This window comes from Saccostrea cucullata, unplaced genomic scaffold (genome assembly GCF_032062105.1).
Source record: "Saccostrea cucullata isolate Sc308-1 unplaced genomic scaffold, CSIRO_AGI_Scuc_v1 ctg541, whole genome shotgun sequence".
NCBI lineage: Eukaryota > Metazoa > Mollusca > Bivalvia > Ostreida > Ostreidae > Saccostrea > Saccostrea cuccullata.
The window spans coordinates 24,929-50,597 of NW_026925038.1; the positions used below are offsets into that span (position 1 = coordinate 24,929).

The window sequence follows — 25,669 nt, forward strand, 5'->3', positions numbered from 1 at the left end:
TATTTAGTATTTTGGAGAGCCCTGTTACAACGCACTTTGAAAAAATACGCACTTTGAAAAAAAATTTCAAAGTGCGTTAAAATTTGGGACCAAGCTAACGCACTTTGAAAAAAAATATCGACCATATTAACGCTCTTTGAAAAAAAAAGTAAAGATTGATCAATATTCCTTCAAATAATCGGTATGGTAAATAACAGATCCTGGTTTGATAACTTTTTTATGATAAAGTCACTGTAGGACCTGAGATATAGACGTTTTAAATATTTAAGGTTTTGATAAAATAAAAGGGAAAATTAAAGGGTCTTGAAAAAAAGAGTGACGATTGTTTAAGTTCATTAATTCGTTTCTTCTTCTTTTTAGGTCACCTGAGTAAACTTATTCGTTTCTCTATTGATTATATAGTAAAAATACATTAATTCTTTGAAAATCTTTTCCTTTCCTCCTGTTGTTACATGATACTCAGGTGACCTATAAGGCCCGTGGGCCTCTTGCTTTTTTTAATTCTAGTCTTTGATAAGTAGATGTAAAGGTGTATAGGGGGCACTAACAGAGGACAGCTTCCAGCAACTTAGCATTTATCATAATAGAAAGGGGCCAATTTGATTGTTCAAAACTATGAAAATTCTTCCTCTCTCATACGTTTTACTGTACTTAAAAATTTCTAGTTTTCATCTGTTTTAATTAACTCATTTATTATTGAAAGTTATCAACGTCATACCAGTCATGCAAATACATAATTATATGAATGCTTTGAGTATAGCATAGACATCGAGACTGGGCGAAGGGCCAGGGGAGGGGATGGCGGGCTAAGCCCCTCACTTATTTTTGAAAGATATATATATCGTATAAGCATTGAAAATGCAGCGTACCCTTTTTAGGTTTATTGCTCCCCTTCCCCGTTTGTTACCGACACCTATGTATTGGGAAGATACAGATTTGGACTAAGGGATCTTATACCCGTCTTCTCCTCTTTTCGACGGGAGTAAATCAATTCATTTTTGAGGTTAGGGTTTGGCTTAGTTTTTTGAAAGATAAATAACAAATAAAATCTTTTCATGACTAAAATATGATTTTTTTTCAAAGTGCGTTAAGTGTCTCCATGGTAAAATATATTGATGTAGACCCTTAACGCACTTTGAAAATTTTTTTTCAAAGTGCGTTAAATTTGGGACCAACTCGTTGATTTTGTCCCAATTTTAACGCACTTTGAAAAAATTTTTCAAAGTGCGTAATTTTTTCAAAGTGTGTTGCCACAGAGCCCTCTATTACGTTACATTTTGGATATTACTTAACATTTTTGCACAATTGAGTCTTCTTTCTTGGCCATAAAGAGAAAAAGAAATGGTTGAAACACAATGTCAACTACTTTTTTTAATTAGAACATTTTGTTCTTTGTTTTTTTAATTAATGCTAATCAAAAATGTGGAAAGTGGTCTTATAATATCCACCCAAATGCCAAATGTCATGTTAGACACACAAGTGGATTTTCATTGTATAAAGTAGTGTTAGTCATATTTTCTCAACGTTATGTTTGAAATATGTGCGGTTTTATCAAATAATCACTACATATGTATTTGTATAGCCATTATACGATTATAAGTAATTTCATTTACATAAATAAAACATTGCATGATATGTATTCCCATAACGTTTGCTATGTCCATATTTCAAATAATTTGAATTTTCTGTACTCACTTATTGAAACTGAATTTTTTTTTAGATTGTTCTAAATGCACTTATCAGCATTTATGTATATAAGTCTCTATTGAGATAATTATAAAGTGAATCTTTTTACAATGCTCAGAGATTAATTTTCATAATAATATTGCATTTTTTTTTAAACTTCTGTCTTGTATACTTGGTAATTAAATTGATATGTTGTCCTATTTGTACTTATTCCCATGAAATATAACTTTAAAAAACCCTCAGCTACAATAACTACAAAAAGTCTGAAAAATAAATTTTACAATTATTTATTTATCTTTTGTTAAAAGAAAGTTATGTTGCTTTGAATTTATTTCAGAAGTATATTTTTTGTATCGACGCCCTCTATGACTTTTTAAAATAAATTATAAAAATCTATATGTTACTAAGAGAAGCAACGAGGGTGTTTTATTTGTAAAAAGCTGTTTTGGTAAATAGGAGTAAAAAGCGGATTTACATACAAGACTAGTAAAATACATTTATATACCAAAAATAAAGTTGCTTAATATGAACCTTTATGGTTTAGATCTTCTTACAATTAGTATAAATACAAAACTCATTGAAAAATATCCGTCCCCTGGATCCAAAACCAATAAGATTCCCTGTTTTCATTTATGGACGTCCCACTCCCTCCAATCACTTCAGAATGAAAGGTATAAGTAGCACTTACAAATTCATTTATTTCATAACATATATGACCATGTATAGTGAAATACAACTCGGAATTATTTTTGTGTCCTTAGGTTTTACTTACAGTCAAAAGACCACAAATAATTCGGATCGAATCATCCTTTCCGACCTGCAGAATAGGGTGAACTTATTAGAACGGTTTATTGGGAGATTCCTGACTGGGAAAGACAATTTTAACATCTCAAACATTAACGCATTAAAGATTCATCACAAGGGTAAGTCTTATTAAATTATCGAAAGCAATGCTGACTTATTAGTACCTAGACATATTAGTATATACTGTTTATTATGACGAAACCCTCTAATTGCATGAGTCTGAATAAATTTATATTATGTTTGATATATCGACGAGGTATTATCAATTAACAATAGTTACTTCGATGTATATGTCGACACGAACTAGAATTAAACATGTTTGGTACCATATAATCTGTTCAATAATTCATGGAAAATTCTATACGAAAGCCAGTTTATCACAAATCGGGAAAATAACCAACCTATTGGGACTTATTTTGGCTTACATATTTCATACTAAGAGATGCCACTATTTTTTTCTTAAAATTTAGACTAAGAATTACTGTGAAACCATTATTGTTTGCTGGGGAACAATGTTTTTGAATTTTGTGGGTCACCACCGATCCATATACCTTTAGCAAATCATCTGTTCATAGAATCTTTCATAGAATCTTTTTTAATTGATGAGTTACCCGCATAACAAGCCAGTACAAGTTTGACTACCCACGAATATTACCTCCATGAATTACAGTACTTGGCCATATGTCTGTCATAAAATGACATAAAAAAAAATACTTAAGTTAACGTGAACAACGTAAACACGAAATTGAAAAATATAAAAACTTTAGAAAAATATTAAGCACTTTTCTTATTATCTTTAGTTGTTTAGTTACATGACCCTTAGTGTTAAAAACGTGTCCAATTTAATTTTTGGGATTGAAGCGTACGAGCTGAGTATATTCTGAAAGGAAAAAGAAACGCATGAAAACATAATATGCGGAAATATTTTGACTTTGTTGCCAAAAATTCTGAAAATTGGTCAGATGGGTATTTTTGTTACTTTTCACTAAAATCGCTGGTCAAAACTACTCAACCATGAAAGGAATGGAGTCACGTGGGGAAAGTTACAAAAAGCCAAAAAAAACGTGCATTTTGATGATGACAATTTTGTGATAAAATTTTGTTGTGCCAAACGATGCATTAGAGTTATAAACATCTTTTTTGCAAATTTGCCGTCAGTATAAATTTCTAACAATCATGGTATGGCTGACGGAAGTTACATTGGGTATAGTAAGTTGAATTGCATAAATGAATAAAAAGGCAACAACATGTTGCTGTGCAGTTTGTTTTTTACTTTTCAATCAAACAATCTTTTTCGGTTGTCAGAGTTGTCAGAGTTTTAAAAGGTTTTTAGGAATAGACATATGACATCAATAAAATTTATTGTATTCACTCCATAGAAAAAAAAATTCAATAGTGGCTTGTTTAGAGTGATATATTTACCAACGCTAATGAAAAAAAATAGTTTCTGAATTTTGATATTCCAGCAGCCAATTTTATGACACTTATAGCCAGGTTCTATAAATGGAAATGGAAATGGATCCACCATACTCAATCCTCTAGCTTACTAAATATAGTTTACTAAAGTTAACCATAGTTTACTATAGTATAATTAATCTCTCAAGAATTGCTTTTTTCTCTTCAGGCATCCCTACTTTGAACACTTCAGCGGTAGCTTTCAGTGCACGGTCCGGTGATAAATCAGGAATCAGTGTTGGGTTCATACTAAAGTTCTCTCATGTCATCACTAACCTTGGAAACCACTACAATCCGACGGACGGAATCTTCATCGCACCTGTTCATGGACTGTACATGTTTCACTGGACAATGAACTGTTATACGTCTGGGAGTAGCCACTGTGGCACGTCTCTTATGATCAATGGGGCTGAAAAAGTTGCCATATTTTCGGGGGAAGATGGTAGTGGTTATCATCATACCGGTTCAAACTCAGCAATTCTAGAGGTTCAGGAAGGAGATCATGTGTGGATTCAAACTCGATCTTGGTCAAACGTCCGAATTTATGATTGGTCTTCTTTTTCAGGATGTCTCATGTCAATTCTGTAATGAAACATTTTATGTATTCACAATAAATAGAACAAAATTAGTTGCTCTATGGATAGTCCACATAAATTTTATAATTATTGATACTCCGAATTTTAATTAAATTTTGTCTTCGATTTGAAAATCTTTGGAAATCCATACTACGAGGGTTGTCCGGTAAAATCGTGGACAAGTTGTCTCGCGTGAATAATAATCATCACTGCATGCGTTCTGAAATTTTCACTACTTTTTTTGTATATATTTTCTGAATAAACACAGCAAATTTCAAATAGATATATGCATAAATAAACGAGTAATGTGATTTTATGATATGTATTGCATCGCCTTACGGCGCGCGGGTGATAACGTCAAAGTATCTAAAACAGCGTCACGTTGCATCTTTGCGCTAAAGATAAAGTTGAATAAGTCCAACTTCAATTTCGGAGCTTTATCCATACTTTAGCCATTATAAACAATTGAGGAACAATCTGGCACAAACGTGATATCTTCTGAGGATTTAATAGTAAGTTACAGACAATATTCCAACATCGTTCAACTAAAAGACATTCTTATATTGACGGTCAAAAGTGACAGGGTCTTTTGCTATTACAATTTAGCAGTTTGTCCGTATGCTCTGTACTACCTCTGGGCTCGATCAAGAAAAAAAACTTTACTAAGAAAACTTCTATTTCATTTCTATTCTAAAAATCTAGTTATTTTAGGTATATTTTTTTTTTGTATTCATTGAAAGTTTCTTACAGCGTTATTACATCATCTAAATCAAAGCGAACTGCTCTCTGGTGCGCCGTAACGTCATCAAATGACATCATTTTTCATGTGTTGTTTTCACCACTTTCCTATTTCGAATGCTCAGGAAACTGCCAAAAATTGACCAAATATCTTGAATTTTTTAAAAAGACAACAAAATACATTATGGAATCGAATAAGGATAATTGCTACCCTAATCTTACATATTTAAATTTTTTATTTCAAAACAATTTTCATGTATTCTCTAATAATACCTTCTATTTTTTCGCCATAGGACCTTACACTATGCACATTCAAGCCTAATAAAATCTTTATTTATTTCTATATTTTATCCAAAAAAAAATATAATTCTCTTAAATATGATAAATAAACATTCACTGAAAATTTCAGCTTAGTGCATCCATCATTTTTCGAGAAAAACCGCTTTGTCCACGATTTTACCGGACAACCCTCGTATTCAACGATCTTTCATAAACACAAAATCATGTAACTACCCAGTAGAATGCAGTTTCAGTTATCAATTTTACATTTTCAAATCAATGAAATTGAACATGACGTATATGGATATAATGAACGGTAATCAAGCTCAAAAGTCCATTAAACAATACAAAAATAGGAACAAACCAAACACTTCTCCGTAGCATCAGAGGTAAATTCAGGTGCCATAGAGTAGGGAACACCCCCTGCCGATCGGTCCCACCAGCTGTATGCTCCTATTTATGATCGGAAATATCGAGAAATAACAGAAAATTCCGTCGTCAATTCACTGTGTAAATAATGGTCTAACAATAAGTATGAAGAAAGTCTCTCGGCATTTGACTCAATGATAAATTGTATTTTCTGACAACTTCATTTGCCAATAAACCCTTTTTCCAATCGTCGATATATTCACTAAATATGTTAATAATACTTATTGTTAAACCATTGAATTGTCGACAGATTGTCCCGTTATTTCCCGATCATGGTAGGGAGCGCACGGCCGATATGACCGGTCGGCGATGGATGCTAACACCTCTATGGCACATGATCCCACCTCTGATGTTTTAGAGGTCTGTGTTTGCTCCTGTTCAATTTTGTCTTGTTTTATGGTTTTTTGAGCTTGATTACTGTTTGTTATGTCCGTGTGTTTCATGTTTCGAATGACCAGTGACAGGGTTTTGTAGTCAAAAACGATGATTGTTGAAATCTGCCCAAGAGTATAATACAACCAGTGGTCATGAACATATTGTCTGCCAATTTTGGCAAATATTAATCATTCAAGTACCTCAAAAACTTCTTTTATACAGTGTGAATAAATAATATTTCGCTTCAACATGGAAGATTAAAAGTGTAAGCGTTGGATTAGTATCCGTGAAATGACTAGAAAGAGGTTTTTTTTTTATTTTGCAGGCAAAAATGGATGTTGTCAAAATCTTGTATAGCTGGTAAAGTTCATTTGCAAAGATTTTTCCAATATATTTCTATGTAAAATTTTGAAAACAAGAAGTTCTGCAAATTTGACATTAACATTTTGACAAATATTACTTATTTATTTCAAAAACTTCTTTTTTTACTGTCTGAAGTAAATTATGCATCAACATGGAAGTTTAAAACTGTAGGCGTTAAGTTGTTGTCCGTGTGTAAAATATCACACAAATGCAAAAATGCATTTAATTGAAATATAGTAAACGATGCCTATGGGATACATAGAAGACGCAAGCTCCTATTCAAAGAATAAACACAAAATCTTGCCACTTAACCGCTTTACCTAATAGAACCCTTGAGGGTAACTAGATTGCTTTCACTTTCACTTGTTTATCAGAAAAACCCGTTTGGCAAAGACTGGATTTAGGGGCACCAAGTCGTATATGACTGAGCAAAGGTCAGTCGTTTGCAGGGAATAAAAAGAAACTACTCTCAAAGAGTATATAGAAAGTTCAAATAAAGATAATGAATTTGAATGTGTATTTCAAAATTAAAGTTGAAGCCATAAGAAAAATTAAAACATTGCTGTGATGTCATTTCTTTGTTACGGCAGTCTAAAAAATTACCTTTGGCAGTCCGATATTAGTGAGCAATCTGATATTAATTGTAATATCAGACTGTCTTAGTACTGATATCCTTCAAAATTGGACTGCTACTGCAAAAAAAAATTAAAGTGTGATAATTTAACAAACAGCAATTTAAGTTTCTCACATAGAATGATGATTTAAAATAAAAGAAAAATGAACTTTCAATTACAACGAAAATACTGTAACAGGAAGAAGAACATGCGGCAGACCAGGTAATGCAAAAAAAAAACAAACACACACATACTCCACATAAAAATGGGTGAACTTCTAATAAACGTATTGAAATTTATATTGGTGAAACCCTTTCTCTAGTTTTTGAAAATTAAATTGTGGGCAACACACGGGGGGGTCACCAAAACAAAAATTTTCAAAACCCCAAGAATAAATTCAAAATAAACACAAACTTTTGACACTATTTAAAAGAACAACATTCAAACAGTTTGATTTCATTTTTCTCATAGAAAGAATGCCTCTACAAAATCAAGGTAACTAGGCCTAGCATAATTATGATAAAGTTAATACTTAATCTGACAGATTTGCAACAAGTTTTGAAAGATATTGTTCCCCTAAAAACTCCTGGATTATTGATTATGTTTGTTTTTCCGTAATGGAACATCAAAAACAAAGGTATATGTAGACGCTTAACATAAAAAAATTAAATTGACTGGTGTATCCTCAGCATCTGCCTAATTTTCTGTGGCTATTCTTCATATCCGCATTTTACATTCAATTCCAAATTCATCATTTACCAGAATAAATTGTCTGTATGATAATTCGTTGAACTGCTTTAATTTATATGTTTTAATGAAGAAAAATTTTTCCACTACTCCTTATCAAATTCTTTAAAATTTTTTCAGTGTAGCCAAATCCCTAAATTCTGAGTACTTTTCATTGAAGTCTGCATTCTTGAAAGAATTGCTTCAGTGATCATTAACACCTTTATCTTTTGTTCCAATATCGGACAGGTAAATCAAAAGCAATGTTTTGTATTGGATATATGCTGAATACTGTTTTGTGTTAAAAAATATCAATGAACTTTCAATTACAACGAAAATACTGTAACAGGAAGAAGAACATGCGGCAGACCAGGTAATGCAAATAAAAAACAAACACACACATACCCCACATAAAAATGGGTGAACTTCTAATAAACGTATTGAAATTGGAGAAGTGTTTCAAACCCTTTCTCTAGTTTTTGAAAATTAAATTGTGGGCGCACGGGGGGGTCACCAAAACAAAAATTTTCAAAACCCCAAGAATAAATTCAAAATAAACACAAACTTTTGACACTATTTAAAAGAACAACATTCAAACAGTTTGATTTCATTTTTCTCATAGAAAGAATGCCTCTACAAAATCAAGGTAACTAGGCTTAGCATAATTATGATAAAGTTAATACTTAATCTGACAGATTTGCAACAAGTTTTGAAAGATATTTTTAAAAACTCCTGGATTATTGATTATGTTTGTTTTTCCGTAATGGAACATCAAAAAAAAGGTATATCTCTCGCTTAACATAAAAAAATTAAATTGACTGGTGTATCCTCAGCATCTGCCTAATTTTCTGTGGCTATTCTTCATATCCGCATTTTACATTCAATTCCAAATTCATCATTTACCAGAATAAATTGTCTGTATGATAATTCGTTGAACTGCTTTAATTTACGTGCATGTTTTAATGAAGAAAAATTTTGTCCCCACTACTCCTTATCAAATTCTTTAAAATTCCTTCTTCAGTGTAGCCAAATCCCTAAATTCTGAGTACTTTTCATTGAAGTCTGCATTCTTGAAAGAATTGCTTCAGTGATCATTAACACCTTTATCTTTTGTTCCAATATCGGACAGGTAAATCAAAAGCAATGTTTTGTATTGGATATATGCTGAATACTGTTTTGTATTAAAAAATATCAGACAGTTTGAGGCCAGTTTTGTATTGGATATATGCCGAATACAGTTCTGTATAAAGAAATATCAGACAGTGTGAGGCCCATTAGCGCCGAAAACTGTCTGATATTTTTAATACATAATTGTATGAGGCATATATCGTACTTAAGAATTTGCTTTTGATATACCTGAGACAGTCCGATATTAGAACAAAAGACACCGTTCACGGTAGCTCAGTCGGTAGAGCGCTCGCTCCGTGATCGGGAGGTCCTGAGTTTGTATCTCGGCCGCGACTGACCTAAGTCGATAAAAAAGAGGTAGTAACTGTTCCTTTGCCATGCTCTCGGCACTTTGAAGACCTTAAAAACCGAGGCCCCGTGTCAACGATAAAGATCCCTCACTGCTCAATGGCTCTGAGTGCCGAGTAACGGTGACGTCTCCATATAAGTAAAAAATTCTCGAGACAAACAATATACATTCAATCAATCAATCAATCAATAGAACAAAAGACAAGTGTGTTAATGACCACTGAAGCAATTATTTCAAGAATGCAGGCTTAAATGAAAAGTACTCAGTATTTAGGGATTTTTGGCTAAACCGAAGAAGATATTTGAAAGAATTTGATTAGGACAGTGGGGAAAAAAATTTCTTCATTAAATCATACACGGAGATTAAAGCAGTGCAATGAATCATCATACAGACAATCTATGGAATGATGAATTTGGAATTAAATGCAAAATGCCGATATGAAGAATAGCCACAGAAAATTAATTAATATTATGATATAGTTTATTAGAAGTTTACCCGTTTTTGCGGGGGGGGGGGGGTATTTGCATTATCTGGTATGCCGCATGTTCTTCTTCCTGTTACAGTATATTCGGTATAATTGAAAGTTTTCTGTTTTTTATTTTGCAATTCTGTAAGATCAATGTTTCAAAATCATCCTTCTATGTGAGAAATTTAAATTGCTATTTGTTAAATTATCACACATCTTATTTCTTTTGTTCATTAGCAGTCCAATTTTGAAGGATATCAGTACTAAAACAGTCTGATATTACGATTAATATCAGACTCCTCACTAATATCGGACTGCCACAGGTAAATTTTTAGACTGCAAGAACAAAGGAATGACATCACAGCAATGTTTTAAAAGTACATAACTTTTACCTAACGGGCCTCAAACTGTCTGATATTTTTTAATACAGAACTGTATTCAGCATATATCCAATACCTAAAAAGTAGAAACAATGCTGCTGTATACTAACATACGTACATGAAAAATACACATATGCAATTGAGTTTAGGTGTATATCGTTATCATCAATTTACTGATTATCTGTTATGACGTACACGTGCAAAAGGTGTTTATATATCCCGATATATTTGAGCATGGTGTTAGTGCAACTAATTTCAAACTAAGGACAGATTAAACAAACATTTATCAAAAGCTGAAGTTTATATTGGAAAATAGATAAGTAAAATTAAGTAAGTAGATTAAAAAAATTATTCATAATTTTCACAATAATTGAATTAAAGTTACAAAACGATGTACAGATTAAAAAGGATTATCAAAGAGAGTTTGATTTTGAACTTTTTAAAAGAAAATTATTGTTCCAATTATTTAAAGCTAAATTAGGACCAAAATTCCAAGCACCCATTTTTTTGTTTCTGTAATCTCTCGTTCAGACCCTGAGTACCTTTGACCATGTTGTTCTTTGCCAGATTTCACCCTTGTAATACCTGTTGTGACCCAACCCTACCGCACGGGTTAATGGCCGTTATGATTTGGACAATTTAAAATCTATTCTACCCCATGATGCTTTCACATATTTTAGTTTTTCTGGTCCAATAGTTCCTGAGAAGAGGATTTTTGAATATTTTTAAACATATTTCAATGTAAAACTTGGATTTCAAATAAGGCCCCGGCCTTGCACGAGGGTATGAATTGAACAATTTAGAATCTACAATGTCCCAGGCTCCTTTCACATAAATTTAAGATTTCTGGCGCAGTAATCCTTGAGAAGGTTTTAAAAGATTTTTCCTATATATGGCAAACGTAGGTATGTAAAACTTTAAAAATATGTAAAAAAAAATATTAAATGACGTTTGTGGTCTTATTTTTTTATTCGTGGAGTTACCTAAAATTGGCTTAGATTTTAAAGAAAACGGTCATAAACTTGCATGAAACATTCTTCAGTGACTATATGTGAACTCGTATATTCAATACTAAGTATGACAAATATATGATAAATAAAATATTACATACTACTGAAATCCATATTATATGTCATATACATGTAAGCCCTTGGGCCCCATATCAGTCCTAGGGCTGATATGAGGCCGCTTAGGTTGATTTTATATATGATATGGATTTTAGTATATGTAATATTCTTTATAAATTTGGGAGATTCTGAAATTGAATATATGTTGCTTCATTAAGTGCTTTGATATATTTTAAAATTACAGCAGACTAGTTTATTCCAGTCCATTTTCTGCAGTTTTGAGAATTAACTATGAAAACGGTCAATTTTTATGATTGATTGAATACTGTTTAACGTCCCTCTCCAGAATATTTCACTGATATGGAGACGTCACCATTGCCGGTGAAGGGCTGCAAATTTAGGCCTATGCTCGGCACTTACGGCCTTTGAGCAGGGAGGGATCTTTATCGTGCCACACCTGCTGTGAGACGGGGCTTCGGTTTATACGGTCTCATCCGAAGGACCGCCCCATTTAGTCGCCTTTTACGACTAGCAAGGGGGTACTGAGGACCTATTCTAAACCGGATCCCCACACTTTTTAAGCCACGCAGGCAACTCACACGTAAGTTTATGTTAAGTACTGGGATTTCAAATATCTTTTGAGGCAGGTATAAACTAAATTCTATGGCCGTTATAATGAGCTTCTTAACAATTATGACCTTTCAATGGATTGTGTAATGGCTGGCCTGTTTCACAAAAATTGTTAATCCGTTTTAGCTATATACTTAGCTCCATTAAATTATGTCCATTCAGCTTTTTTTAGAAAAAATTCAGTCAGAGCCTTTAAACATTCACAATATGTTTTATAACATATTTGAATCAAACATTGCAACACGTTCAACAATCAATTTAAGGAATATATGCTCACAAATAAACTAAGCAAAACTTGACCACATGATTGTTGAATCTTATATCTTGGAACTTTAGTCAGACATATTTTAAAAAAAAAACAATATTTTCAGTTATGATATGCTAGGGATTATAACTATAGGTATCAATTTATGTTTTTTTAATGAAATATATGGAGATAATAAACAGTATTCAGACTCAAGAGTCCATTTAACAATATAAAATATGATCAGACAAATCACAGACCTCCGAAACATCAGAGGTTGGATCAGGTGCAACGGACAAATGTGCATCCCTTGCCGACCGTTAACACCCTCCGTGTGCTCCTTGTCATGATTGGAAAATAACGGAAAACATGTCGACTATTCAGTGTGTAAATAATGGTTTAACGATCCGTATGATACATGTCAGCCAGCGTTTAACTCAATGTTAAACTGTATTTGCTCACTAGGTTATTATATCTGTAAACCTAATTACAAAAAAAAAACTTTGATATTTTTTGTTCATCAACTTGCTTGTCGGTAATTTACTCGTTCAAGAAATTGTACATACATAGAGCATGCTTTTATATAAGGAATCGAGTCAAATAAAATTTTACACTTTCACTCAACAAATTTTCAAGAAATGGCGATATATGAAAGAAATTTAAATAAATTCTTTACGCCGTTTTGATTAAAAATCACAACTTATCTAAATACAATTAAGACCAATATCTCAAAATTGACATCACTTATTTTTCATTCTTTAAGCAACACGATACTTTGTCCTTCTTATCGATCAGCGCTTAAATTATAAAAACTTTTATACAGGAACTTTCAAAAAATTTCATTGCATATTTAGATAAATGTGATACTTTAAAGATGAAAAAATCACACAATAAATAATGCGTTTCCCTCAATAAAAAAAATTATTCAAAATACTCTCTGTAAAATTAGATTAAATGATTTTCCAAAGAATCATAATTTAAGTGTGATTTTGATTTATGCTAAGTACTTATCTACAACATACTTTTAAAAAATCCCTGATATACATGTAACTCATTTTACGAGTGACAGAATCGACAGTTGAGGTAAGCATTATTAAACGTGAAACTTAAACAGGAACGATAGGAATTGAAGGCGTAGGATTATTGTGCTTGCATAACATTTAACACAAATGTGTTTCAGGTGAAAGTTTATCCTGGTAAAATGGGTCAGGAAATGTATGAAAAAGTGCATCAAAATAAGAATATGATAGATGAATTAAGCTCTTAAGACAAGAATGAACACATGGGATTGAACGTTTTACCTGAATGACTCCTTGAGGGTTATTTACTCGTTTATTTCACTTTCACTTGTTAATAAAAAAAAAATTGGTAAGCGTGTAAGGGAAAACAGTCGAACATGACTGATTAAAGGCCTGTCGTTTGTAAAAATTAATAACAAGAAAGAGATGAAAATATTCTAAAAGAATAAAAAAAAAGAACAAATAATGCAAATAGAGATAATAAATTTTAAGGTGTATTTTAATATAAATGTGTCAAGGGACATTTGTTGGGAGTATGACACAAAATTGTCATAAAATAAGCTATGTACCCTGTACATGACAAACAGAATGATGTTATTTATATATCGTCAACTCCCCTTACATACATGTAGTAATAATTCGTTATCACGTACGTATGCAAATGAATGTAGTAATAATCCGTTATCACGTACGCGTGAAAATGTTTACACATGTGTATCGCTCGATATATTCGAGCATGCCTTTAATGCCACTAATTTTTAATTAAGAACAGGTTACCTCAACTTTTATCATTTTTTAAAATACATACTTGAATCATGTTTGTATGTGTAAAATGATTACGTATAACCGCTTAGATTGAAAAAAAAATTAAAAATTATACCATAATTAAATGTATTGTGACGAACCGACGAACGCAAAGAGATGTAATTCCTTAGCTCCATTTATGTATGTCAATCTTCAGCTTTTCAGAAACTTCAGTAAGAACTTTAAGCTTCAAATATACTTGTTTTTAATACAATTAAATTCTTCTTAACATTCAATTAAGAAAACGTGCTCACAAATACATTAAAAAAAATTTGATTTAAAAAAAATGTCAGCCTAATTCTTCCCTAACTAAGTTAGATGCACACTGACCCCAATTTTCTTCGCGATTTTGTGTTATGCTATATGAGAACATATCTGAAATATACTTCTAAATCCATGATGTTACTCATTACACGAATGACAAGTGAGATTAGCGTTATTACACATGAAAGAAGAGAGAGGGAGAGAGAGAGAGAGAGATTTGGAGGAGGTTAAATAATTCAAAGTGTTCACAAGTATTTCCAATTATTTGTCATCCAAATTTTCCTACTCATTAATAGCTATACAAAAGTGGAAATCCCAACATTTATTTCTTTCCTAGTGCTTTCGTTTAAAAGCAAGAGAAGAATATAAATTTATTCTAAATATTTAAGCGCAAAGTTGTCAACATCTTAATGAAAGGTAAGACATTTATATATTTTTCTTTAATAGCAATAATTTCATCACGCTTGTTTCAATGTGTACTAGTATTCTAGAATTCTATTTAAAAAAGATAATTATATTTAATCTAAGCCAGTGCCAATGACGGCTTTTAATTCTACGTGATTAAATAATGATTTTTTGTTTTAAATTTCAGAAAATGCCATCAAAAGCGTGTATTTTTCTTGTGCTCATTCTCATAGGAAATGCAGGTAATTTTTAAAAATTTAATTTGTATTTTTTTTTTTTGTTCTTAAATGATTTAATATTTTTGTTTCTGATTTTGTATTTCCGTTTTTTATTTGGTTTCAGTATTTTTTATTTATATAATTTTTTTATTCAGTAACTCGGTCTTTGTTTAATACTGTTGTAAAACACTGGTTTATACTCTTGGACTTCCTTTTTTAATTTTTATGAATTCCTACGTATACAATTTCTCATCAAAATAATTCTGATTCAAATATCTGGAAAAGTTCACTCATATGGGAAAATTATCTTCTTTAAATGTTTTTTCACTGTATAAACTATATTAGAAAATATTTAATTCAAGCTCCATGGCTTCATTGCAATAATTATATTCCTTTATCCCTCATACATGTCTCTGATAAAATAAAGATATTGCGATGTCAAATAAATCGAAATGACTTTTTCACATACTTTCTTTTAGATAACAAAGAAGCAGAGAAAGCTGACTCTATTACACAATCTGATGATTCAAATCACATTGGTATTGAAAGGTAAAAACCAAAAAATAAATTTATAAATGAAATGTATGGAGACAGGAACATTATTTAAGATCAAAAGTCCATTAGAAGGTAGAAAATTGGAGCGGCGCAAACACGGACCACCGAAATATCAGAGGTCGGATCAGGTGCCATGCAGAAGTGATCGAGCATCCCCTGCTGACCGGTCCCACCCGCAATGTGCTCCTTGTCATAATCGGGAAATAACGAAAAAAAGCCGTCGACAATTGTGTGTGTAAATAAGGGCCTAACAATCAGCATTTGACTCAGTGATCAATTGCATCTGTTGATAAGGTCATTGTATCGACCATAAAACTTACGAAATGATGAAAACGAGAAGTTTTTGTTTCATCAATTTCTTTGTCAATAATTTACCTCGTTTTACGAATTGTTCATACGTACAGCAAGGTCTTGCATATGGAATAAAATGAGAGATTTAAACTCCGTATACATAGAGAAAACTTCACAGCCTGCTTAAGAATATTAATTAATTTCCTTCAGATTGAAATGTCGCACATTTATTGCTTTGAATAAAACATGTGATTGTGGGATATAAACATGTATTTCCATATGTCTTTCGTGTGAGAATTAATACTATCGATATATGCTTTCAAGACTAGGAAAATGCTTTATTTAATTTCAGACATTGAAACACATCAAAATTGTTGCATGTTATAATGGGTATCAAGTTTATTCAACATTCATATACAGTCATAATTATTTCTAACATAAAAGTACGAGGGTGTGACATATGTTTCAATGTCGTAAGATCCTTTTTAAACCAACAATAACTCATTGTTGTGGGCTGCAGCAGCAACAAATCTATTTATAATTGTGTTAGATATGCATATGGGGAAATTACTTTGATGAAAGAATTCCTTCTTGACAAAATACTTTATTGTAATAAACAAAAGATCGAAAAAAAAAAATTCCTCATGCTAAATTAAAAATTTTGTTATTATGTTTCAGTTCCTTGTTTTTATTCAATAATCATAAAAGTTGTAACATGAATCGCTCCCAATTATAAGCGTGCTTAATATATACTTTAGTATATAAAAACAAAATAATATAGTTTCCGGAAAGGAAATGAATAGCAACTCTTAAAATAATAAATAAATGTAAAATAGTTATAAGACGAAATAGCTTTTTATACACTAGTTAAAATTAAAATGTTTTTTTTTTCACTTAACAATACCAACACTGGTCGACATTATTATCAGCACGTGATGTCACTCTTCCATGGCACCTGATCTCATCTCTGATGTTTTGGATGTAGGCGGGAGAACGATACTATAGTTCGCAGTTCTTTGATGATAACACATTGCGATGTTGTATCTCAGTCCATTTATTTACTAGTATTTTGATTAATAATAAACAATTGACACTAACGATTAAAGTATTAAACAATTTGAAATACACAGAAAAATAAGGCATTTGTAAAATATTTCATTTTACCTCTTCTACATGTAACTTTTCTTCTTTGATGTAATTCTTGTGAAATCAATTCATAATGCGTAATATATTTTTGTAGATTATTTCATGCTCTGCATCAAATTTAACTTTTTTTCAATTTTCTTTTTATTCGTAAGAAAACACATATAAGCTGTTTTTTAACGTCTTTTATAATATAGCTTCGATATTCTGAGTCACAAATGCATTTCGCAATCGGTAAAGTTGTTTGAATCTTCTGTTGTAGACTTCGATATAAAAGGGCTCTTTATGGAGTTGAGGATCAGTTTTTCCGGCAGTATTTCCGCGATATAGGGCTTTTCCAAAACTATGTCAACGCCAGATCACCAGACGGTAGAATAACAAACTGGCGCTCGTTGGGTGATGGAACAACTTCATACACTGACGCAATTCGGAAGTCCACTAATTATTATAGAGACCAAGCAGCAAGTGGTGCGTATGATGTAAATTTCAAAGAGAAAGGATATATATATATATATATATATATATATATATATATATATATATATATATATATATATATATATATATATATATATATATATATATATATATATATATATATAGGAAGTTCGGATATGTTTGGTGTTTTACAAAACGTCAAGATGTCCCAAAATTTATGTTTAAATAGCTTCAAATCTTTGAGGTATAAAGTTAAAACTTTTACAGTTTATAGATATATTATTCATCAACAGATGGAACGTATCAATTGAAAACAAATAATTAAAGATATATTTTTGAGAAAAAATATATCAAAAAAGTTAAACAATTGCACCTGCTTAGTTCTGTACTTTTAGTGAAAACCTTCATTGCAGAAATTGCTCTAGAGTCGCGAAGTAAGGAGTCAATCCTTACGTCGCGGGTTCGAATCCCACTGTGGGACGTGGAGACCGGTCCTTCGGATGAGACCGTATAAACCAAGGTCCCGTGTTGCAGTAGGTGTTGGCACGAAAAAGATCCCTCCCTGCTCAATGGCCCTGAGTGCCGAGCATAGGACAAAATTTGCAGCTCTCCACCGGCAAGTGGTGGCGTCTCCATATGAGTGAAAAATTCTCGAGAGGGACATTAAACAATATACAATCAATCAATCAATCATTGCAGAAATAATATGTGTTTATCAATAAATTAATAGTAATTTTTTAAGCAACGGTAAACCAATTTAATGGTTATTAAATTATACAATGGTGAAAAATTAAATATCAAAGGGACTCTAATTTCGTGATAATAATTATCTCATCAAATAGGTATACTTTGGAAAATTTTATTATAAATAATATTTTAAATTGTTTTGGCGTGGAAGTGATAAAAAAACGATCAAATTCACCGATGCTATATACATGATATACTAAACCTTAAAAAAAGGATGACCAACCATAGAATTTTCAAAATGCTTTTGGTTGTTGAAATCCTTGTCATAGCAACTTATCTGTATGTAGCCTGCCTCGGGTTGTAAATTGATCATTCTCAGAGCTTGTCCCTGAGTATCGAATAAGCTGGGAGATGTAATCAGCATATGAAGATGATAGCAGGGTATTACTACATAAACAAAGGAAAGTTGACGATGGAAAAGCTGAAGTCATTTCGATTGTCATTAGGTTTACTTGTTTGTTGGCCCTTATCTTCAGAAAAACATGCAATTATGAAATGGATCTGGGAAGATCTCTCTTTTTCGAGTTCACTGGGGTATATCAAGTCGACATATGAACGGTTAATGTATTTTTCTGAATAAATGCTAGTTCACAAGAATATAAAAACAGACGGCTAATAGAGGAACAGATCGTTGAAAGACCTGGTTTCAAAGACTATATACTAGATGTTGCAGTGAGGAACTCCAACATTTATTTTAATATCAACCTACCAATAGCAATAAAATGTAAACTTTAAAGTAGATAATTGAAAGGGCTTAAGTCTAGATCTAGAAATCCTTTAATGATGAGATGGGTAACAAGTACATACATTTAACAAGCATGAGTATACCCTCACTTAATCCGATTGGTTAAAGTGTTTGCTCTAGAGTTGCGGAGTTAGGAATTCATTCCTACGTCGAGTGTTCAAATCCCACTGCGGGACATGGATTCCGTTTCTTTGAACGAGACGACTGTATAAATCGAGGTCAGTGTTGACAGGAAAAAGATTTTCCACCGCTCAAAGCCTCTGAGTGCCGAGTATAGGTTTAAATTTGCAGCCCTCCAACGTCAATACCTGGTGGCGTCTCCATAAAAATATGTAAATTGATCTCAAGGGGGGCGGTAAACAAACAAAATTTAAACAAACAAAACCTTCATTTGCATGTTGAGATGATGTTTTGTTTGGGCTTATTGGTCATCTGACAGGACTATGTCAATGCGTAGGTAGCATGGCCATGAAAAGGCGGCCAATAAAAATGCAAAAGGTGAAGAAAACAAACAGTGATCGATCTAAAAAAAAATTATAAACAATCATAAACAAGTTCAAATCAGAATCTGTAACACGACATGATATACCATCCCCTAAAAATTCCAGAAAGTGGGGTTTTTTTCGGGATTATGAAAACTCCTGAGCATAAAATACTGTGTTAGAGAAACATTTTCTTGAACTCTAAACTTTGAAATTCGTTGGTTCTTGACATATTTGGCTTTAATCTTAATTTAACAACCTTTTTTGAAAATCAATAGGTCGAAATGTGGATAGCCAATTAAGACGGGTTCAGCAGATTGTAGATGATCGGGTCGCCAGAGCTAATCTTTTCGGAGGTCCAGATCGAGGGCACAGCTACGCAATCAACAACTGGCGAAATGGACAGGAACAAATTCAAGGAGGCCAGCGGACCTACTGGGCCACCAGGTGTGGTGGCTCTAATGGGCGCAAAAAGAGAGGAATTGGTGCATTATTCCGGGGTATTGCACGAATTTTCGGTCGTCGAGGTTTAAGGCGTACACGTACTGGATTTAGACGCACACGTACTGGATTTAGACGCACAAACTCTTTTAGAAGAATGAGATGCTGATCAAGAGAAGAACGAGACGTTGAGTTTAACAACATTCCTAGAAGCTTATGTAGCAACACATAAAAAAAACAATATTCCAGACTTAACGTTTATATATTCTGTCAAACTTTTATATGGATAGCTTTATGTAATCTCTTTACTCCACTATTATTCAATTATTAGTCGATATTCTTTTCCTGTAATTAAGCATATTCAAAATTAATAAGCAATTATTTTCTCATTAAAATTTCATTATTAAGTGGGTTTGTTGTTGGCTATAAATAGAAACAAGGATTTTAAGATATCATATATTAAGGTAGAACCTATATAATGTCGGAGAAGTCTTTGTCACAAGATTTTCAAACTTTGCATAATGATAAATTAGCACTTGCTTATTAATCAGTTAAAAGCACATGGCATGTATCCTTGTTACTAAATGTATTGCAGCCAGTTAAACATGGAATGATAATTACATATTGCGACTTCACAATTTCAGTCATTTTAGGGGTACTTGTCATGCAAAGAAGAAAAAAAAAATCCCAAAATTACTTCTTTAAACATCGTTGTTTTTATTGTTTATTAATTGAGCAGTACTAAACAATGTTTCCCGAGAACAAATTCTTTTTTGTTCAATTGACATAAAAGATAAGTCCACAATTTCAAAACTATAGGCAAATGAACTCTATTTATTTTCAGTCAATTTTCCACCCTACATTTGTAAATATTTTTCACAAGTCTTTGTCAAAGTGTTTTCAATCTTTAATATGATAAAGAACATACCCAAATGATTACAAAAAGTAATTAAAATATATACCTTTCGCCTCTAACGAATGAGAGATAGGTTATTTACCGATGCTAATATTCTTGACCTTTTAGCACTTACTCGGATTTTCTTATTAAATGACTGTTCGGGGCTACTCTCAGATTAGAAATGTTTATAAAAAATAGTACTTTTGAAAGATCATAATGCATATTTAATAGAGAAATTGTAATAAAACTCCAAGAATATGAATAAGTAACAAATAATTATGAAAAGGAATGCACATAATTTCGTGATAGACACCAGTATCACAAAATGTACACACAATCTACAACACGTACATCTTTGACTTAGACATATTTCATCAAGATATTACACTATTTAGTTGGCAACTTACGATTTTTTAAAAGGATTTTTGCATTCCTTTAGAATAGTTACATACCTTTTACATTATTACCGTAAGTTGTATACATGGCAATTTCATCACACAATATAGTCTTGGATTTGTCAACTTACTTAAGGTCAAGATCTATTAAATGAAAGGTGACTACAGGTTTCTCTTAATCAAGAAATATAAAGTCATTAAGCATTATATTAAAAAATATATTAATCGAATTAAGATTATTTTGGCATGATTTTAAATTGAATTCTGTGAATTACAAAATGCAGTATTTTCTACCATTTCTATACTGAAGCTGTAAAGTACGGGAAATGACATTGAACTAATTATGACGTCATAATGGATCTAGCACAGGCTAAACACATTCACTAGTTATGATGTCAAACGACGTAGGTTCTACGTTAAGAGAATCATGGTCATACCTGGCTGCTCGATATCCGAGATGTTTAAGTAAACATCTCGGATATGATTTTTAATAGATTGAAGTTCTAAGCACAGTCGTGCTTAGAACTTCAATCTATTAAAAATCATAATGATCATGATACCTGGCTGCTGAATACCCGAGATTTTTATCTCGTTAGGGCTTCAATCTCTATTTGCAATCATATTGACTAGATGCTGTCATAAAACAATGAAACCCGCATAAATGAGTTTCCTTCTAAGTATACTCTCCATCTATATAGGGAAGAAACCCGAATCGATCTACAATGTACTCAAAATGTATATATGATATATGTACAATACACAGTCGAGTCTGTGGCCTATGGACCTCTGAAATAATAAATTCAGTATCAGTGTGTAATATCACAATTTAATGAAGAAAATACTTTTTAAAAACGAATTTTTGAAAGAAGGTTTTTGTGTAAAAAAAAAAAAAAGGAAAAAGAAATTAAAGAGGGGGGGTGGCAGGGTGGTAAAGCTTAGCTTATACCTGATACTAGCTGAATTTTAAATACATTGAATATAATTTTTTCAGGGCAATCAGATTTTGGAACGCAGTTCGCAATTCGCAAATCAAAATGAACTGCATTCCTGCATTCTAGAACTCAGTTCGCAATTCAAAATTTCAACATAAGTTAGGTGGTTTAAAATATTGAGGGTAGGGTTCTAGTGGTCAGTTACCACTTCTTTGAAAAACTGGTGATGGTACCATCTCTAGTTTCCGAAAAAAATAGCCCTCCAGTTTTTAGTTCCACTGTATAATGCTATATGAATAAACATTGGGCTCGGGGACATCGAAGTTCCCTATCCCGGGGTCTGAAATTTTGGGGTTATGGTTCTAGTGGTCAGTTACCACTTCTATGAAAAAATGGCTATGGTAACATCTCTAGTTTTCGAAAAATAGCCCTCCAGTGTCTAGCCCTACTATATTATGCTATATGAATAAACATCGGACTCGGGTACATCGAAGTCCCCTGTCCCGGGATCTGAAATTTTGGGGGTAGGGTTCTAGTGGTCAGTTACCATTTCTGTGAAAAAAATGTGGGACAGGGAACTTCACAGAAGTGGTCACTGATCACTAGAACCGTATCCTCAATATTTCAAACCACCTAGCTTAAGTTGAAATTTTGAATTGCGAACTGCGTTCTAGAATGCAGTTCACTTTTGAATTGCGAACTGCGAACTGTTTTCCAAATTTTGATTTTTTTTCCTCTTAAGTTTTTCAAATTATACTTTGTCGCAATACATTGAAGTAGGTGATATACTCTTTATTCTTTGTTTTTCATTGGTTCTCATTTAAGACCCTTGTGACATTGCTCTCAACTTTTAAATCCTCATTTAAAGCATGGATTTATGAAAACAAATATTGTTCTAATACTTGACAGAAATGTTGCTATTTTGTTTTTTATTCTCAGTTTCTCACTGATGATCAGTCGTCTGCGTGGCGCAGTGGTTCGAGCGTCTGCTCTACATAGATTGGCGAAGTAAGGCGTTGAACCTAACGTCGCGGGTTCAAATTCCACTGTGGGACGTGAAGACCGGTCTTTTGGATGAGACTGTATAAACCAAGGTCCCCTTGTCGCAGTATTAGCTGGCACGCAAAAGATCCGTCCCTGCTCAATGGCCCTAAGTGCCGAGTATAGGACAAAATTTCTTCACATAAAGGTTTTACCACCGTATATAATATCGATGTGACCTTTAGACAGAGCTCTACGGCTTTCCAAAGGACCCCATTATTTACTTCACCAGTTATAACATGTCCTGCAGGTCTATATACTAGTAGATCTAGGGTGAAGAAGAATGTGAAAACGAGGTCTATATAGATCTAGGATGAAGAAGAATGTGAAAACGACAGAGTGTAGTCTTCAATTTCAAATATGTTGGAATACAAGACAATTAAAAAAATAACAAAAATGAATTTGAATTAAAAATCAGTGTCAACTTCAGAGTATGTGTGTGTATGAAATTAGAGAGTTTTTAACAATGCAATTTTGTCGACGTAAAACAAGAAGTAAAAATTTCCGAGTTCCCTGTTTATTGATTTACTTAAAAGTCTGCTGGTTTTAATCCATCGTGTTGAATGATTTTAAGAAGTATGGTGTGTCGCGTGATTTTTCCTTTTCCAACTTTCTATAAAGTTTTGCCCGTGAAAAAACTGGTATAAACCTAGGAAATGTTTAAACTGGCTATGGAGAAATGATATGCATCCATAGTACTTGTTTTTGTTATGCCACAATAGATTCAGAGAGAAAAGGGATAACAGTTAATGTCGATTTGAAGTCAAGGTTTGAAAAATAAATCACGTCAAAAAATAACGTTTATCATGTGTTTTAGATATTGAACCCCAAAAGGCAAATAATGTTTGCACAATTAAGCGGTGATCTCTCTCAATTTATAAATCCATTTGCAATATCATTTGCATTGAAAGCCACTGTTCATGACATTGTAAAGTCCTGTAAACAAGATGGGTTTAAGTCCTTACTCAGCTCCAAAGAATCAAATTAAAGTAAGTGTATTAGATAAAAGAAGCGGACGATGAAATACAATGACGTTGTCGGAAGTCATGAAACTAAACGGCCACGGCGCACAGACTTTATAGTTACCGTACTAATTTTATAGCCTGCGTCCACGAACTTTTTGACAATCCCTCGTACATTGGCATTAAGAACATGATCAATTGTGTTACTTAATCAAATCTTTTCTGAATGAATGAAACATGTATATGGAAAAAACGAACAGTTTTCAAGATCAAAAGTCCCTAAAACAATACAAAATAGGAGCAGAGCAAACACGGACCCCCAAAACATCAGAGGTGGGATCAGGTGCCATTAAGAGTGATTATCCCTTGTCGATAAGTCATACCTTTCTCAGGGTTCTGCATCATTTGGAAATTTACTGTGTTGCAGAGTTTACACGAAGAACTAAAATTTTGCGGTATTTTCGCGCTCAAATTCGCAACTGCATCACTATTCATTATAATTACAAAAGAATACATGCACACACTTAGAAATATCGCGAATTCGTTACACAAATGGTATGTTCGTACATATTGATAAAGTGAAAACACATGTTTTGAAAAGCAGAGAAAATTCTGGTTGATACAGTCGAACTACGAGTACTCAATATCATTTTTGAAAGTAAACTTGCCGTGATTTTTTGTCATTTTTCTTTATCAAATTACCGTATTACAAAAAAAAAGAAACTTCAGAATAGTTAAATACTTTTTAAGAGTTCCTTAAAAATATAAAACGTTATATTTACATCAATTAAATGATTTTGGTACGATGTTACATGTATGTTTGACTCACAGTGCCAACATAGTTCTAGAGCCTTGACTCTATGGAAAAGACATATCTTACAACTTTTTAAAAATAATACAATGTATTTTTAATGCAACTACCTATTAACTGTTACAGGGAAGTGTGAAAACAAATTATTTCTCTTTAATTTTTTCCTTCATGCATAAAGTCCTGCGAGGGTATATAAGATATATAATTGATTTTGCAAAGTGAAGCCCCAATGAAGTGCTCTACCTTTTGGTAGAATTCTTTGTTTAAACTTTCAACTACAGAGAATTTATATTTTAATTTTCTAATTATCACAGATCTTTACTGTGTCGACAAAATTTTTACTGTGTCGCACGCATAAAATTTGAATCGTTACTGTGTCGGAGAAAATTTTACTGTGTCGGGAGTTACACAGTAAAACAGCTCATGGAGAACCCTGTCTTTCTTGTGTTCCTTGTCATGATCGTAAAATTTACGGAAAAATTCGTCGCCAATTTAGTCTATTAATAATGGACTAACAATAAGTATGAAAAAAGTCAGTCAACATTTGACTCAATGATGAATGTGGACTTTCTTATATTTTTAGCAAAACTGCCAACCAGTTAATGTACATGTATTTTGGCTGAAGAAAGTGGTTTTAAACTCTCTATATGATCAGTTTAAACATTCGTGGTAAAGTGAAATGTTCAACTCGTCTAAAGGCCTTAATTATACAATATATGACTTCGATTTGTTAAGAAAAATATTTAGTATCTTTGCCTTGTAAGTCCTGG

At 32.5% G+C, this 25,669-nt stretch overlaps 3 protein-coding genes across 4 annotated transcripts in view; all 3 read left to right on the forward strand.

The window, feature by feature from the left end:
* LOC134267870 (interferon alpha-inducible protein 27-like protein 2A) overlaps positions 1-25,669 on the forward strand; it is a 68,881-nt gene that overhangs the window by 3,030 nt on the left and 40,182 nt on the right. The window lies entirely within an intron of this gene.
* On the forward strand, positions 2,405-4,555 carry LOC134267859 (complement C1q-like protein 2). The gene is made up of 2 exons (XM_062750069.1): positions 2,405-2,609; positions 4,115-4,555. Exons 1-2 carry the CDS (start codon positions 2,405-2,407, stop codon positions 4,531-4,533), a joined length of 624 nt encoding a protein of 207 aa, XP_062606053.1. The 3' UTR covers positions 4,534-4,555.
* LOC134267861 (uncharacterized) lies at positions 14,671-20,262 on the forward strand. 2 transcript variants are annotated; one of them, XM_062750070.1, is made up of 5 exons: positions 14,671-14,812; positions 14,988-15,042; positions 15,498-15,567; positions 17,270-17,475; positions 19,698-20,262. In XM_062750070.1, the coding sequence occupies exons 2-5, from the start codon at positions 14,991-14,993 to the stop codon at positions 20,027-20,029; spliced, it is 660 nt and encodes a 219-aa protein (XP_062606054.1). In that variant the 5' UTR covers positions 14,671-14,812; positions 14,988-14,990; the 3' UTR covers positions 20,030-20,262. The 2 variants fall into 2 exon arrangements, with proteins under 2 accessions (XP_062606054.1, XP_062606055.1); XM_062750071.1 differs by having other exon boundaries at positions 14,764-14,807.